This window comes from Ranitomeya variabilis, chromosome 4 (genome assembly GCF_051348905.1).
Source record: "Ranitomeya variabilis isolate aRanVar5 chromosome 4, aRanVar5.hap1, whole genome shotgun sequence".
Taxonomy (NCBI): domain Eukaryota; kingdom Metazoa; phylum Chordata; class Amphibia; order Anura; family Dendrobatidae; genus Ranitomeya; species Ranitomeya variabilis.
This window is the reverse complement of record NC_135235.1, coordinates 651,009,958-651,028,355: the sequence shown is the minus strand read 5'-3', so window position 1 is coordinate 651,028,355 and position 18,398 is coordinate 651,009,958. Positions and strand designations below refer to the sequence as shown.

Genomic DNA, 18,398 nt, shown 5'->3' with positions numbered 1-18,398 from the left:
GTGTCCAGCATCTCTACCCCAGCGTGTCCAGCATTCTGCCCCTGTGGCCAGCATCTCTGCCCCAGCGTGTCCAGCATTTTGCCCCTGTGTCCAGCATCTCTGCCCCAGCGTGTCCAGCATTCTGCCCCTGTGGCCAGCATCTCTGGCCCAGCATGTCCAGCATTCTGCCCCTGTGTCCAGCATTCTGCCCGTGTCCAGCATTCTGCCCCTGTGTCCACCATCTCTGCCCCAGCGTATCCAGCATTCTTCCCCTGTGTCCAGCATCTCTGCCCCAGCGTGTCCAGCATTCTGCCCCAGCGTGTCCAGCATTCTGCCCCTTTGTCCAGCATCTCTGCCCCAGCATGTCCAGCATTCTGCCTGTGTCCAGCATTCTGCCCCTGTGTCCAGCATTCTGCCCCTGTGTCCAGCATCTCTGCCCCAGCATGTCCAGCATTCTGCCCCAGCTTGTCCAGCATCTCTGCCCCTGTGTCCAGCATCTCTGCCCCAGTGTGTCCAGCATTCTGCCGGTGTCCAGCATCTCTGCCCCAGCGTGTCCAGCATTCTGCCCCTGTGTCCAGCATTCTGCCCCAGCGTGTCATCATGCACCATGTCTCCAATCATACCATGTATCTCCATTCTGCCCAGTGTCTCCATTCTGCCCCCTATGGCTCCAATAATGCCCCCATGTCTCCAATCATGCCCCCTGTGTCTCCATTCTGCCCCATCTGTCTCCAGTCATGCCCCTAGTATCTCCAGTCATGCCCTGTATCTCCATTCTGCCCTGGTGTCCAGCATTCTGTCCCTGTGTCCAGCATTCTGCCCCTGTATCCAGCATTCTGCCCCTGTATCCAGCATTCTGCCCGTGTCTCATAGTCTGCCCCTCCTGTCCAGCATTCTACCCCTTGTGTCCAGCATTCTGCCCCTTGTGTCCAGCATTCTGCCCCTGTGTCCAGCATTCTGCCCCTGTGTCCAGCATTCTGCCCCCGTGTCCAGCATCTCTACCCCAGTGTGTCCAGCATTCTGCCCGTGTCCAGCATTCTGCCCCTGTGGCCAGCATTCTGCCCGTGTCCAGCATTCTGCCCCCGTGTCCACCATCTCTACCCTAGCGTGTCCAGCATTCTGCCCCTGTGGCCAGCATCTCTGCCCCAGCGTGTCCAGCATTCTGCCCCTGTGGCCAGCATCTCTGCCCCAGCGTGTCCAGCATTCTGCCCCTGTGGCCAGCATCTCTGCCCCAGCGTGTCCAGCATTTTGCCCCTGTGTCCAGCATCTCTGCCCCAGCGTGTCCAGCATTCTGCCCCTGTGGCCAGCATCTCTGCCCCAGCATGTCCAGCATTCTGCCCCTGTGTCCAGCATTCTGCCCGTGTCCAGCATTCTGCCCCTGTGTCCACCATCTCTGCCCCAGCGTGTCCAGCATTCTTCCCCTGTGTCCAGCATCTCTGCCCCAGCGTGTCCAGCATTCTGCCCCAGCGTGTCCAGCATTCTGCCCCTTTGTCCAGCATCTCTGCCCCAGCATGTCCAGCATTCTGCCTGTGTCCAGCATTCTGCCCCTGTGTCCAGCATTCTGCCCCTGTGTCCAGCATCTCTGCCCCAGCATGTCCAGCATTCTGCCCCAGCTTGTCCAGCATCTCTGCCCCTGTGTCCAGCATCTCTGCCCGAGTGTGTCCAGCATTCTGCTGGTGTCCAGCATCTCTGCCCCAGCGTGTCCAGCATTCTGCCCCTGTGTCCAGCATTCTGCCCCAGCGTGTCCAGCATTCTGCCCCAACGTGTCATCATGCACCATGTCTCCAATCATACCATGTATCTCCATTCTGCCCAGTGTCTCCAATCATGCCGGTATCTCCATTCTGCCCCCTATGGCTCCAATAATGCCCCCATGTCTCCAATCATGCCCCCTGTGTCTCCATTCTGCCCCATCTGTCTCCAGTCATGCCCCTAGTATCTCCAGTCATGCCCTGTATCTCCATTCTGCCCTGGTGTCCAGCATTCTGTCCCTGTATCCAGCATTCTGCCCCTGTATCCAGCATTCTGCCCCTGTATCCAGCATTCTGCCCGTGTCTCATAGTCTGCCCCTCCTGTCCAGCATTCTACCCCTTGTGTCCAGCATTCTGCCCCTTGTGTCCAGCATTCTGCCCCCGTGTCCAGCATTCTGCCCCCGTGTCCAGCATCTCTACCCCAGTGTGTCCAGCATTCCGCCCGTGTCCAGCATTCTGCCCCTGTGGCCAGCATTCTGCCCGTGTCCAGCATTCTGCCCCCGTGTCCACCATCTCTACCCTAGCGTGTCCAGCATTCTGCCCCTGTGGCCAGCATCTCTGCCCCAGCGTGTCCAGCATTTTGCCCCTGTGTCCAGCATCTCTGCCCCAGCGTGTCCAGCATTCTGCCCCTGTGGCCAGCATCTCTGCCCCAGCGTGTCCAGCATTCTGCCCCTGTGTCCAGCATTCTGCCCGTGTCCAGCATTCTGCCCGTGTCCACCATCTCTGCCCCAGCGTGTCCAGCATTCTTCCCCTGTGTCCATCATCTCTGCCCCAGCGTGTCCAGCATTCTGCCCCAGCGTGTCCAGCATTCTGCCCCTTTGTCCAGCATCTCTGCCCCAGCGTGTCCAGCATTCTGCCCCTGTGTCCAGCATCTCTGCCCCAGCATGTCCAGCATTCTGCCCCAGCTTGTCCAGCATCTCTGCCCCTGTGTCCAGCATCTCTGCCCCAGCGTGTCCAGCATTCTGCCCGTGTCCAGCATCTCTGCCCCAGCGTGTCCAGCATTCTGCCCCTGTGTCCAGCATTCTGCCCCAGCGTGTCCAGCATTCTGCCCCTTGCGTGTCCAGCATCTCTGCACGTGTCAAGCATCTCTGCCCCAGCGTGTCCAGCATTCTGCCCCTGTGTCCACCATCTCTGCCCCAGCATGTCCAGCATTCTGCCCCGGGGCCCCCTGGATCACCGCTCTCAAAAAAAACACGAGTTCTTACCTGGCCGTGCTCCTGCGGCGGGCGAAGCTCACTCCCTCCACGCAGGTGAAGCACGCACTCGCCGGCGGCTGACAATGACATCAGACGCCGGCGACATGCGCACTGCGGCTCAACTCAGCTGCCAGCCTCTGACTGGCTGGCGGCTGTTAACTATTGATGTGCAGGCGCGGGCCCGCACGTCAATAGCGTGCTGCAGCGCCTGCAGGGGGGGCCCGGTGAGCAGATGAGACGGGGCCCGATGCGGGCCTCCTCTGCCCACCGGGACCCGTATGCCAGTCATGGCTGTAATGCCCTGATGGCGGCCCTGCCCTTAGCAGAGAAACACCCCCAAAACATGTTTCCACCTCCATGCTTGACAGTGGGGACGGTGGTCTTTGGGTCATAGGCAGCATATCTCTTCCTTCAAGCACGACGAGTTCAGTTAATGCCAAAGGCTATGTGCACATGTTGCGGATTAGCCTTAGGAATTTCTGGTGCAGATTCTGCCTCTCCTGGCAGAAAACTCAGCTGCGGATTTGTCGTGTTTTTTGTGCGGATCCGCAGCGTTTTTTGTGCGATTTTGCTGCGTTTTTTTGTGGATTTGCTGCATTTTTTACCCCTGCGGATTTCTATAATGGAATGGGTACAAAAACGCTGCAGATTCTCAAAAAAGAAGTGACATGCTACTTCTTTTAAACCGCAGCGTTTCCGCAGGGGATTTTCCGCAACATGTGCATAGCTTTTTTTTTTCCTCATTGATTTACATTGTACTGTAAATCAATTGCAGATCTGCAGCATTTCTGCACTGCAAAAAACGCTGCGGATCCGCAGGAAATCCGCAACGTGTGCACATAGCCAAAGAGCTAAATTTTTATCTCATCTGATCACAGCACCTTCTCCCAGTCACTCACAGAATCATCCAGGTGTTCATTCGCAAACTTCAGAATGGCCTGCACTTGTGCCTTCTTGAGCAGGGGGACCTTGCGGGCACTGCAGGATTTTAAACCTTTACAACGTAATGTGTTACCAATGGTTTTATTGGTGACTGTGGTCCCAGCTGCCTTGAGATCATTATCAAGTTCCCCCCTTGTAGTTTTAGGATGATCTCTCACCTTCATGATCAAGGATACCCCACAAGGTGAGATTTTGCTTGGTGCCCCAGATCAATGTCAATTGACAGTCATTTTGTATTTCTTTCATTTTCTTACTATTGCACCAACAGTTGTCACCTTCTCACCCAGCATCTTACTTATGGTTTTATTTACACAAGGAGAAATTTGAGTCCAAATGGCCAATAAAAATCTCAAAATTTTATATTAACAAAAAATATATTATACAGAAAAAATCAAATAAACAAAAATCATGAATATCTATAACCTATACAGTACATGGGTCTTTAGTTGCTGGATGGTTAAATCCACAGGTGCATAGCTAAGGCCGAAGAAAAGAACAGGATATATACGCATATGGGGTGCAGCCACAGGGCATGTAATTTACAATGGACTCTAGTATATCATATATACACAGTAGAGTGTGTCATAACAGTCCACCACAGTATTAATGTAATAATCCCCGTGCCTGGCTGCTTACCCCGTCATTAATACGTTGTCATGTTAAGCAAAAAGTGATTAATTACCCATGTCGTTAGTTAGTCCTGCCTTTGCCTCTGCCACGTACCGCGACGCACGTTTCACGTTCAAAATACCGCTTCCCCAGGGGGCAAGACTTACTTATGGTTTTGTAGGCTATTCCAGCTTTCTGCTGGTCTATGATCTTCTCCCTGACATCCTTATAAAGCTCTTTGGTCTTGCCCATGTTGTAGAGGTTAGAGTCTGATTAATTGAGTCTGTGGACAGGAGTCTTTTATAAAGGTGACTATGTAAGACAGCTGTCTTTACTGCAGGTAACGAGATGATTAGGAGCGTCTAACTGGTCTGTAGGAGCCTGAACTCTTAATGGCTGGTAGGGGATCAAATACTTATTTCTCAGTGCAAAATGCAAATACATTTGTACAATGTGATTTTCTGGATTTTATTTTTGATATGCTATCTCTCAATGTTAAAATTAACCTACCCTTAAAATTATAGACTGTTCATGTCTTTGTCAGTGGGCAAACTTACAAAATCAGCAAGGGATCAAATACTTATTTCCTTCACTGTACATGGGCAGAAAACATTGACAGCTACTATCAGACTCTTGGGGAAGAACTCATTAGGGTGTTGTACAGGCATCAGGTACATTCATAAACTTAGAACACCTATACCGTGCAAGTCTCACCATTTTCATCTCACCAGCACATCATTTGAAGGAAAGAGAGCAGCTTGGTCTCTATGCAGGTACTATGTGATATTGGCTACATTGACTGCGACTCTGGGAATCATCCTCCCCAAGCCCTTATTATTCTACTTACTATTTTTACTTTACCTATACACATCACAAGTTAGTGTCAGTTCAAAGGCGGCAACTAGATTAATACAAGGGATTGAAGGCCTCCCATATATGATGAGATGTTGGAAAAGTTGGGCTAGCTTATTTAGGAAAAAAGACGTCTTAGAGGAGATCTCATTTATATGCATAAATACATGTGTGGTCAATACAAAAGGCACATGACTTATTCCTTCCAAAGACCTTCCAAAGGACCAGGAGGCATTCATTATGGGTGGAGTAAATACTATTCTGGCAGCTAAATAAGAAAGGGTTCTTTACAGTTAGAGCAGTCAGACTGTGGAATGCCGACCACAAGAGGTAGTAATGGCACATACTATAACAGCATATAGAAAGGACTAGATGCTTTTCTCACAACAAATGGCATTGTGGGTAATAAACAATCTAGTGATAGGGAATGTAACTGGTGGAGAAGGGTTGAACTTAATGGAACCAAGTCTTTTTCAGACTATATAACTACGTCCGAATCATTATGTACTCAATTCCTTTGGGACTTTCTCCTCACTCCACCAGTACCTCATTGTGGCCTTTATTTGTTTATTCAGTGGTGAGGCTTTCTCTCAAGGAACCTGAGAGATCCAGTCGCTTGTTGTGGACCAACCTCCATTAAAAGGGGAGATGTGGTTTCAATCCTTTGTTGTGCTCCATTTGCATCCGCATATTACTAGCACAGTTATTTTGATTTTCTACATTTTTGAATTGCTAGTTTTGAGCTTTCCGAAAATGTCTGCTAGTGGTCAAACCACTACCTCTCAGCATATTAATCATACACATCTGAGAGAGCAGGAGAATATTGCAGAACCAATTCCACTGAGGGGACGGCAGTGGTTACTCTGTCGGAATCACTAAGCGAGCCCTCATGCATCTTCCAGAAAGACACCCAGAAAGTCCTTCTGACTATCCATTAAATCCACATGGCGTTAACTAGAATTGATGAGCTCAAAGTTGATCTATCTTACATTATGAAGAAAGAAAAAGAACAGGTGACAGAGGCAGAACACAGGATAAGCGCCATCGAGGATCTTCTATCTCTATATTCTATCAAACCAGTAATCAGCCAAAAGTCAACTGGTTACTCTTCGTGAGTGAATAGAGGACCAGGAAAACAATATTTTTAGATGCTACCTGTGATGGCCAACATAGCTAAAAAACTATGTTCAGAGATGAGAGAGTTTATTATTATTATTATTTATTTATATAGCACCATTGATTCCATGGTGCTGTATATGAGAAGGGGTTACATACAAGTTACAGATATCACTTACAGTAAACAAACAATGACAGACTGATACAGAGGGGCGAGGACCCTGCCCTTGCGGGCTTACATTCTACAGGATTATGGGGAAGGAGACAATAGGTTGAGGGTTGCTGCAGCTCTGGCGTTGGTGAGGCGTTAGCTTCAGTAGTGATGAGGAGGCAGCGGGGTCAGTGCAGGCTGTAGGCTTTCCTGAAGAGATGGGTTTTCAGGTTCCGTCTGAAGGATCCGAATGTGGTTGATAGTCGGACGTGTTGGGGCAAAGAATTCCAGAGGATGGGGGATATTCGTGAGAAGTCTTGGAGGCGATTGGATGAGGAGCAAATAAGTGTGGAGGAGAGGAGGTCTTGGGAGGACCGGAGATTACGTGAGGGAAGATATCGGGAGATTAGTTCAGAGATATATGGAGGAGACAGGTTATGGATGGCTTTGTGGGTCAGTATTAGTAGTTTGAACTGGATACGCTGGGGGAATGGGAGCCAGTGAAGAGATTTGCAGAGGGGGGAAGCAGAGGAGTAGCAAGGAGAGAGATGAATTAGTCGGGCAGCAGAGTTAAGGATGGACTGGAGAGGTGCAAGGGTGTTAGCAGGGAGGCCGCAGAAAAGGATGTTGCAGTAGTCAAGGCGGGAGATGATGAGGGCATGCACAAGCATTTTAGTAGATTGACGGTTGAGGAAAGGACGGATTCTGGAGATGTTTTTGAGCTGGAGGCGACGAGGTGGAAAGAGCTTGGATGTGCGGTTTGAAGGACAGGGCAGAGTCGAAGGTTACTCTGAGGCAGCGGACTTCCGGTACGTGGGAAAGCATGATGTCATTGATTGCGATAGATAGGTCAGGTAAGGAGGATCTATGGGATGGAGGAAAGATGATGAGTTCAGATTTGTCCACTTTGAGTTTGAGGAAGCGAGAGGAGAAGGAGGATATGGTTGATAGGCAATCTGGGATTCTGGACAGCAGAGCGGTGACGTCTGGGCTACAGAGGTAAATCTGAGTGTCATCATCATAGAGGTGGTACTGGAATCCATGGGACTTTATGAGTTGTCCCAAGCCAAGTGTATAGATTGAGAAGAGTAGGGGTCCTAGAACAGAGCCTTGGGGGACTCCAACAGAGAGAGGATGGGATGAGGAGGTAGTGTGGGAGTGGGAGACGCTGAATGTGCAGTTGGAAAGGTACGAGGAGATCCAGGATAGGGCGAGGTCTCTGATGCCAAAGGAGGAGACGATCTGTAATAGGAAGCAGTGGTCAACTGTGTCGAAAGCAGAGGACAGGTCTAGGAGGAGGAGTATAGAGTATTGTCCGATAGCTTTGGCTGTAAGTAGGTCATTAGTAATTTTGGTCAGGGCTGTCTCAGTTGAGTGATGGGGGCGGAAACCAGATTGTAGATTGTCAAAGAGCAAGATAGATGAGAGGTGGGAGGAAAGTTCAGCATGGACGTGCTGCTCCAGGAGTTTGGAAGCGAATGAGAGCAGCGATATTGGGTGACAGCTGGACATAGCAGTTGGATTGAGCGTCGGCTTTTTAAGGATAGGCGTGATTGTGGCATGTTTGAAAGCAGAAGGGAAGGTACCAGAAGTTAGTGATAGGTTGAAGAGGTGGGTTAGGGATGGGATAAGAGTGGTGGTGAGGTTGGGGAGGAGGTGGGATGGGGTCAAGCACACAGGTGGTGAGGTGCAATTTGGAGAGGAGACAACTAAGCTCCCCTTCAGTGATGTTGGATAGGGAGGTTATGTGGTTTGGGCATTGGTCTGGTATACAAAGGGGTTGTTGTGGTTGACCAATGAAGAATTGCCTAGTTTAGGTCGACCTTATTTTTAAAGTGTGTGGCAAAGTCCTCAGCAGAGATGAGGAAGGTTGGAGGGGGCAGTGGGGGGGCGGAGGAGGGAGTTAAAAGTTTTGAATAACTGTTTGGGGTTATAGGATAGGGAAGATACAAGGGTTGTGAAATAGGCCTGTTTAGCACAGGTGAGAGCAGATTTGAAAGCAAGTGTTGCCTGTTTGAATGCAGTGAAGTCGTCTTGCGAATGTGTTTTCTTCCAACGCCGTTCTGCAACCCTGGACACTTGCTGGAGCTTTTTAGTGGTGTTATTGTGCCAGGGTTGTCTGTTGATACATCACACTCTGTCTTGAACGAGAGGGGCAAATGCGTCAATAGCTGAAGCGAGAGTGGCATTGTAGAAAGCAGTAGCACTGTGTGTGTCGTGGAGTGAGGATATGGATGCCAGTGGTAGAACAGAGTCAGAGAGCGTGTGGGTGTCTAGGTTTGCAAGGTTTCTGCGGGCGTGTGCATGTTGCTGGACATGGGTGACCGGTGAGGAGGACAGGGATGAGAAAGTGAGTAGATGGTGGTCAGATAGAGGTAGAGAGGAAGTGGTGAAGTTTGATAGAGAGCAGAGACAGGTGAAGACCAGGTCTATTGTATGGCCGTCTGTGAGGGTAGCTGAGGAGGACCACTGAGCAAGTCAAAAAGATTAAGTAAGGGACAGGAGTTAGGAGGCTGTTGACTGAAGGGTATAAGTGGGGATGTTGAAGTCACCCATGATGATAGTGGGAATGTCAGTGGAAAGAAAGTGAAGAAGCCAGGTAGAGAATTGGTCAATAAAGGCAGTGGCCAGGCCCGGAGGTTGGTATTTGATGGACACTTAGAGGTTGAAGGGAGAGTAGATGCGGACAGAGTGGACTTCAAAAGAGGGAAGGATAAGGAAGGGTAGAGGTGGGATTGGGTTAAAGGTGCAGTTAGAAGAAAGGAGAAGACCCACACCTCCACCGTGTCTGTTTCCGGGGCGAGGGGTGTGGGTGAAATAGAGGCCGCTGTAACACAGCGCAGCAGGGGACGCGGTGTCAGAGGGTGCTAGCCATGTTTCTGTGAGGCCTCTAACGTGTATGGACGCTTAAGAAGCAAAAAGCCCAATAGTAGCTATCAATAATATGGAAAGGGAGTAAAATATAATTGAAGGGGGTAACTAGTAGGACAGTTTTATAGGTTGGGTCGTTACGGACGCGGCAATGCTAAATATGTGAACTTTTATTGTTCTTTTTAATTCACATAAAGAAATGTATTTTTTTTTAAATATTTATTTTTTTACTTTATTTAGGAATTTTTAAAAAAAGTTTTATACACATGTTAATTTTTTTTAAAAAACTTTTTTACAGAGCAGAGCACTGTGTCAGATCAGCGATCTGACAGGCAGTGTAGAAGGCTTCTCAGCGCTTGCTCTCAGCAGGCACTGACAAGCCACCTCCCAGCAGGACCCCGTGGCCATCTTGGATCCAGGGGCCTGCATAGAGGAGGCCCTCGGAAAAGCGCGATCACATCGCGTTGTTCTGAGAATCTCAGGGAAGCACGCAGGGAGCCCCCTCCTTGCGCGATGCTTCGCTATGCCATCGGAACACTGTGATCTTGTTTGATCGCAGTGTTCCGGGGTTAATGTGGAGTGACCGGTCTGTGACCTCTCCTGACACATAGTGCCGGGTGTCAGCTGTGATAATCAGCTGACACGGCCGCGCTCCCCCCCCCCCCCCCCCCGGGAGCGCAGCTGATCACGTATGACGTACTATCCCGTCTAATGTCAGAAAGGGGTTAAAGAATTACATGATTTATTTGTGCCTAGACATTTTGGTGGAGGTGCAGTGGAAGAGGTTTCAATTCTCTTCTGTCAAGAAACGCCTTATGAACTTAAACTTAAATACGCAAAGTTCTATCTGTCTCACCTGAAGGTTACTGCAGACATCCGATTTCATCCGATCAGTAGAGGCGACTGGGTAGAACATCTCATCAGGGACACTAAGTATAGTTGGGACTTATCCTGGCGGGGAGCGGGAGTGTCTTGGCCCCTCCACAATTTCTGTTTGATCATACCCTGAGAGGTACTGTATCCTTTTTGTACTAAACTAGTTGTAATTGGATGAAACTGCATTATGCAGATTAATCCTTATCAATAAAGTGGACTTTAGCAGCATTTTCTTAGTCCAGAATTATCATTGCTCTCTTTCTTCCAGCAGCAGTATCTGACTGCTCAGCAAGATAAATTCGGTTGTGGGATGGACCTATGAGTTTTTGGTAGTAAGCCTTATTCATGGTCCATGAATCCATAGGTCTGTCCCGCTATATATATTATATCTTGCTGACCAGTCAGTTTCTGCTGCTGGATAATTTTAATGGTTAAATAAAAGTCAAGGTTTATATATTCACCTGGAATGATGATAGCATGACAGAACGTTGGGACATAGTCCTGACCTGCTAGGTCAGCTCCCCTAAATCGGGACAGTCCAGCTGGATCCGGGATGGTTAAGAGCTATGTTTGCTGCAGAAAAAAAGCCTTATTTTACTCCTGAATTTATCATTCATTCTGAGTTCCCTGTTAGAATTCTTCTTTAGTGAAGACAGACTTTCCAGCTCATAGAGTGAGGAGATAATAGTTGCTGCTCATAAAAATCTATGGCGAGGTTATATGGAAATCACTTCCACATAAAATAGGAGTTACACTTTATTGCTATGATTACCACATTCTGAAAATAGTTTCTCCTTTGTGTGATTTCTCTTATGTCTAACAAGACGTAATTTCTCTGCAAAACATTTTCCACATTCTGAACAACAAAATGGCTTCTCCCCTGTGTGAATTCTTTGATGTCTAACGAGACCCAATTTCTCTGTAAAACATTTTCCACATTCTAAACAAAAAAAAGGCTTCTCCCCTGTGTGAATTCTCTGATGTGTTAGAAGAACAGATTTACTACAAAAATGTTTCCCACATTCTGAACATGAATATGGCTTCTCCCCTGTGTGAATTCTCTGATGTGTAACAAGATGTGATTTCTCTGTAAAACAAATCCCACATTCTGAACATAAAAATGGTTTCTCCCCTGTGTGAATTCTCTGATGTCTAACAAGATGTGATTTTTCTGTAAAACATGACCCACATTCTGAACATGAAAATGGCTTCTCCCCTGTGTGACTCCTCTGATGTCTAACAAGATCTGATCTTTGCAGAAAACATTTCCCACATTGTGAACATGAAAATGACTTCTCCCCAGTATGACTTTTCTGATGTCTAACTAGCTGCGATTTATCGTTAAAACATTTCCCACAATCTGAACAGGAAAATGGCTTCAGCTTTACAGGAAGTCTTTGACATATTACAAGATTTGATTTATCGCTATAACTTTTCCCACATTCCAAATCTAAAATTGGCTTCTCTCTTGTTTGACTAAACTTCAGTCTATCGAAATGTGATTTAGTACTATGATGTTTCTCACAATTTGGAAAGGAATACAGTTTCTTCCCTGTGATAGCTCTTTGACGATCATCACTCTTTTTGGGACATTCACTTTGCTTAGCAGTCTTTGATGAATCAGATAATCGGACATATATAAAAGGATTAGATGATAGATCTTCGCTGTGAAGAGTTGATGGTAAGTCTGGAATAATGGCTCTCTCTTCATATGTATGTTGTGTGATACCACAATCATCGCCTTTAAAATCTGAAGATATCACATATCCCCTTGACCACCTGACACAATCATCTGTCAAAAATAAAACTGTATTATTTTTGAATAATTTAACTTTACAATTAAATAAAATATCTATAACATTTTGATATAGAACACTTCCATAATAAAGTAATTTTAGGTGGTGTCCATCTCACAGCCTGTCTGGAAAGTATGGATGAAGAGAAGGAATTTTGCCTATCATCAAGTACCATATATACTCGAGTATAAGCCAAGGCACCTAATTTGCCTCGAAAACTGGGAAAACTTATTGACTTGAGTATAAGCCGGGTATGCATTGTCCCCTAATCCTTATTCTCGTATGCATGGTTCCTCATCCCCACCCTGGTATGCATGGCTTCTTATTCCCATCCTTGTCTGCATGGCTCCTTATCCTCTTCCTCTTATGCATGGCTTGTTATTCCCATCCTCGCATGCATGGATCCTTATTCCCATCTTTGTATGCATGGCTTCTTATCCCTATCCTGGTCTGCATGGCTCCTTATTCCCATCCTTGTCTGCATGGCTCCTTATTCCCATCCTTGTCTGTATGGTTTCTCATCCCCATCCTTGTATGAATGGCCCCATGAGAAAAGCATGAAAAAAAAACCATCCTACTTACCTTCCCTGCGTGCCCTCGCAGCATCTCATTCAAGTGCCAGCAGCTTCTGCGGCCGAGCGATCACGTGTCCCCGCTCATTAAGGGAATGAATATTCTCCTCTCCACACCTATGGGAGTGGAGAGAGGTGAATATTCATTACCTTAATAAGCGGGCACCCATGATAGCCCGGCAGCTGCTTTGAAGTCGGTGACTGCTGCTGACACTGTGCGAGCACAATAAGACAAATGAATTTTCACTGCAAATGCAGTGAATATTAATTTCTTTTGAGCAGCGGACACAGGCTTCAGCTGCAGCCCCCGGCTTCTGCCTCCGATCACCCGTTGCTCCGACACTCTCCGTCCCCCGCTGTCTTCTGGGACAATGACTCGTGTGTAAGCTGAGGGGGCATTTTCAGCACAAATAAATGTGCTGAAAAACCCAGCTTATACGGTAAATATTTTATTAGTAGGAATATTAAGTTATAGTTTTAGCAAATGTTTTGACAATAATCAAAAGACACATACTACATCTGAAATGTGCAGGCATTTGTGAACCCTACAACTCTGTGTCCATGGATTTAATTACAAATAATCCTTCTTGGGACTAGGAAGACGAAATATACACTAAACAACTGAAAGAACACACATTGTAAAAGAACGTAAAATTGTAGCAGCCAGTATCTGAGAAAAAATCTTTGATTTCTCTACATTTAGTGGTTACTACCCACCTGGGTAGTCGTATATAGGAATCTCCTCTTTACACCGCACCTCACCCCTCACATATGTCTCTGTAGTATTAATATGGGTCAGATCTTCACCCTGAAACAAATATTGTAAAAGTCACAGACGGATGGAGAAGTCACATCTATGATCAGCTCTAATCCTGCCATCTCCACTGTTCTCATTACACAAGCATAAAACATATAATACTGGTGGATAAAACAAGGCTGAACACAAGACCTTCACAGTCATCTACACATCATAGGGGAGATCTCATGACATCTTCTCTCCATCTACCTGATGATCCTGAGGAACATTGGGAATTTCTTGTTCACATTCCTGTGGAAGAAGAGGATGGGGACATCTCTCTGGTGTTGTCCTCTTACAGGATAGAACTGGAGGAAACACATACAGGAAACTGAATTCATTCTTTATACACAGATAATTATAAGATGGATGTGTTTAGTCCTTTCTATTACCTGGTGACGTGAGGGGCTGGGGAACCTCCATCATGACGTCCTTATACACATCTGTGTGTCCTTGTACATACTCCCACTCCTCCATAGAGAAATAGACGGTGACATCCTGACACCTTATAGGAACCTGACATATACAATAATACTGTCATCCGCCTGAACCCTTCATAGTATTACTGTATAATGTCCCAACATTCCCAGCAGTGTCACCTCTCCAGTCAGCAGCTCAACCATCTTGTAGGTGAGTTCTAGGATCTTCTGGTCATTAATGTCCTCATGTATCAGGGGGTGAGGTGGGGGCACCGCGATTGGGCTCAGGGGTCTTCCCCAACTCTCAGACACAGGGGCCTGACAGAGCTCACTAGAGGTCTTCTTCACTACTGTGTAATCCTGGTTATGGAGAGACACATTAATAAATCTCACTACAGGCATTTCCAGAGTCCTCACCTCTCCAGTTCTGTCCATCTGTTATTCCCATAGATAAGAATGATGTAATGTGACGTCATCAGAATCTCTCACCTCTCCAGTAAGCCGGAAGAGGATCTCTAGGGTGAGGTGTAATAGCCTCTCCACCATCTTGTCTCTGTCCCTATCCATCCTTAACGGGTCAATTAGAAATATTTTCTTATGCAGAAGATCTCCACCGAGAGGATCCAATATTGTAGGGACCTAAACAGGGAGAAGATGATCTGATGTAACATCATAAAGAATCTCATGTAATAACACAAATACAGGAGATATAAAGTGTAGACGTCATAATCACTGATCATACTTACTGGCACCATCACTGCAAACATAGGCTGACAGAGTCTATTAGAGTATTAGCACCGGAGTGGTGAGAGATTTAACATGGATTTAGATGTTTTATTCAACAGCTTTACACTTGTAAATCCTAACTTGACATGAGCAAATCAAATTTGCCTCAAAATTCACAAGCAATTCAGATTCAATAAAACACAATTTTTTCACAATCTATTTACTTTAATTCAGCAAAATGGCAGCCACATAGCCACTAATTTTCCTGGATTCTTTTAAGGGCCGGGAACAGATTCAAAAATAAAAATGCTTACTTTGACATTCACGTGTTCCACCTCTTTATGCAAATCAAATTTCATGTCTGAATTCAAGAAAATTTGGAATTTCAACAGATTCACTAATTTCTAGTCCTAATCCACTGGTTCCCAATTAGTTATACACAGAACTATAGATGTTTGTCTTTCTCTTCAAATGGTTTAGAAATTTTAAAAAAAGACACACTTCTGTTCACTGTCATTCCATACAAAATTGCTGTCTCCCCAATCACTTCGGTGAAGATTTGAATAGGTAACGCTAGTTTATTTGTGACAGCAATGCAAGAAACAATGGCTTTCTCACTTCTGATTTGCACGAGAGTAGAGCAGTGTTCTGTGATTAATTTTTTTGTGGTCTGAGGGTACGTCTGGATCCGATATTTATCAAAGACTTTGTGTACAATATAGAAAGAGTGTTTTGTCGTGAAGAACTTTGTATGAATGAATAGAGAAGTTCAAGGAAGTTCACACAACTGTAGGCCGTGACGAAGAAATTCGGTGGTTTTAACAATGCTACTTCCTGTGAGCAATCTGAAGTATCACAGGAACCATTTCTATATAAAGTCCGACTGGTTTATTTCAGTCCCCATAAACCACATCACAGGAAAGCTTAAGTACAGCCTTTGTACTGCAAAAGTGAAACATAAAGCAAACAGTCCGTACAATAGTGCGGGCTCACCCACTTGGATTAGAGTCCAGCTTCTTAGTCCTTTTGCAAAGCCACACAATCCTGAAGGTCTAGTGACCTTCATACACAGAAACATGTATCAGATATACAGGTCCCTACCCGCCCTGACTCTTCAGCCGCTCACAATTAGAACTGGGCCTAAGATGGCCGATTAACCCCTCTTAGTACTATGTGTACTAGAGCATTGCTCTAGGCTTATATCACAGAGGACATGCACCTCTGAGATACGTATCTCCTATCCTCTATGTGTCCGTCAGTGACCTTATGTAAACTGATTTTGTTGGATAGACAAGTGCCAGTGGATTATGTCTCTTCAAAGAAGTCCTGGGAGGATGAAGATTCACATCTAATGAGGAGGTGAAGACAGTGATGCATAATGGGCATAATGACCATCGTTACGTTTGGAGGAAAAATGGAGAAGCTTGTAACCCTAAGAACGCCATCCCAACTGTGAAACACGGGGGTGACAGCATCATGTTGTGGGGTTCTTTTGCTCCGAGAGGGACTGGTGCACTTCACAAAAAAGATGGCATCATGAGAAAAGAAGATTATGTGGCAATACTGAAGCAACATCTCAATACATCAGACAGAAAGTTAAAGCTTGGGCAGAAATGGGTTTTCCAAATGGACAATGACCCGAAGCACACTGCCAAAATGGTAACAAAGTGGCTTCAGAATAGCAAAGTCAATGTTTTAGAGTGGCAATAACAAAGCCCTGATTTCAATCCTATTGAAAATTTAGGGGCAAAACTGAAAAGGCAGGTGAGAGCAAGGTGACCCAAGTCATTCAAGTTAAGGGCAATGGTACCAAATACTAATGAAATGCATGTAAACTTTGACTTTGCTTTAAGTAATAAAAATGCTTTAAAACGTTCTCTCTCATTAATCTGGCATTTGGCAAATATTAATAATTATGGTAATCATAATTGACCTAAAACGGGAAAGGGTTATACTAATTTCATGTCTGCTTCAACTCTGCTTCAGGAAAATGGCCGCCGCGATCTCCATCTGCGCACGCACGGCAGCCCGCGGCCATTTTCCTGAAGCCCCGGGCAGCAGAGCGCTCCAACTGCGCACGCGCGGCCACAGGAAGATGGCCGCCCCCACCGATCACCAGAGATATAGCGCAGATCGCGCTCTTTTTCGTCACCTGCGCAGTCGCAAACCACTACGCCACCAACGGAAACCTAAGCAAGATCTGGGGGAAGAAACAGCTTTGTCACCACGCCCATCAGACCAGACCAGCATGATTGACAAGCGAAAACGGCGACTTTGGTAAGTAATTTCGGCAGCTTAGGTGGGGAATCAGGGTAGAAAAAAAACACTTTTGTTAAGCACAGCTCATGCCCTATGTAGCGGTATTTTTATCTCCGAGTGAAAAACCGGGGTGACAGGTTCCCTTTAACATTGTCCATTGTTAAACCCATTAAACATATTTTCTCCTAGTCCCATTATTCTCATTTTATGTACTAGCCCTTTATGTGGCACCGTATTACAGTAAATGCATTTGAAAAGTCCATATAGGTAACATCCATGGTATTACCCTGGTCCATTCTGGAGCTTACTTTCTCATACAGGTTTTTCCATCTATACCCTTGGCCTAGGACAACTCATAAAGTCCCATGGCTTCCAGTACCACCTATATGCGGACGACACTCAGATCTACCTCTCTGGCTCAGATGTCGCCTCTCTTCTGTCCAGAATCCTAGAGTGTCTGTCAGACATATCCTCCTTCTTCAACTCTCGCTTCCTAAAACTCAATGTAGACAAAACCGAACTCATCATCTTTCCCCCATCTCGCGAATCCCCCCTACCTGAACTATCTATTATAGTAAACGGCACCACACTCTCTCCCGCACCTGAATTCCGCTGCCTCTGGGTAACTCTCGATTCTGCCCTGTCCTTCAAACCGCACGTCCAAACCCTTGCCACCTCCTGTCGCCTCTAACTCAAAAATATTGCCAGAATCCGTCCCTTCCTCAGCCCGCAATCTACTAAAACTCTTGTGCATGCCCTCATCATCTCCCGCCTCGATTACTGCAACACCCTCCTCTGTGGCCTCCCCGCTAACTCCCTTGCACCACTCCAGTCTGTCCTCAACTCTGCTGCTCGGCTAATCCACCACTCTCCTCTCTACTCCCTTGCTTCACCCCTCTGCAAATCCCTCCACTGGCTCCCAATTCCCCAACGAATCCAGTTCAAACTACTAACACTGATCTACAAAGCCATCCACAACCTGTCCCCTCCCTATATCTCTGAATGAACTAATCTCCCACTATTTTCCCTCACGTAATCTTCGATCCTCCCAAGACCTCCTTCTCTCCTCCACACTTATTCATTCCTCACACAACCGCCTCCAAGATTTCTCCCGAATATCACCCATCCTCTGGAATTCCACGCCTCAACACGTCCGATTATCCACCACCCTCGGATCCTTCAGACGGAACCTGAAAACCCATCTCTTCAGGAAAGCCTACAGCCTGCAATAACCATTCTGCCACCTCACCAACCGCCCAAGCTGCCGCCACGTCACCGACCACCCGAGCGGCCGCCATGTCACTGACCACCCGAGCTGCCGCCACATCACCGACCACCCGAGCGGCCGCCATGTCACTGACCACCCGAGCTGCCGCCACATCACTGACCACCCGAGCTGCCGCCACGTCACTGACCACCCGAGCTGCCGCCACGTCACTGACCACCCGAGCTGCCGCCACATCACTGACCACCCGAGCTGCCGCCAC

General features: G+C 46.8%; 2 protein-coding genes across 2 annotated transcripts in view; both read right to left on the bottom strand.

Annotated features, from left to right (window-relative positions):
• The window catches only part of LOC143766170 (oocyte zinc finger protein XlCOF7.1-like), a 235,386-nt gene that overhangs the window by 136,163 nt on the left and 80,825 nt on the right, over positions 1-18,398 (bottom strand). The gene's annotated exons all lie outside the window — the stretch shown is intronic.
• The window catches only part of LOC143767043 (uncharacterized), a 75,425-nt gene continuing 68,060 nt past the window's right edge, over positions 11,034-18,398 (bottom strand). Inside the window, exons 11-16 of the mRNA XM_077255065.1 lie at positions 14,416-14,565; positions 14,107-14,286; positions 13,900-14,023; positions 13,718-13,815; positions 13,429-13,519; positions 11,034-12,135 (exon numbers count right to left, since the gene is read on the bottom strand). Of these exons, the coding sequence (XP_077111180.1) occupies positions 11,093-12,135; positions 13,429-13,519; positions 13,718-13,815; positions 13,900-14,023; positions 14,107-14,286; positions 14,416-14,565 (1,686 nt within the window). The 3' untranslated portion in view covers positions 11,034-11,092. The remainder of the gene's footprint in view (positions 12,136-13,428; positions 13,520-13,717; positions 13,816-13,899; positions 14,024-14,106; positions 14,287-14,415; positions 14,566-18,398) is intronic.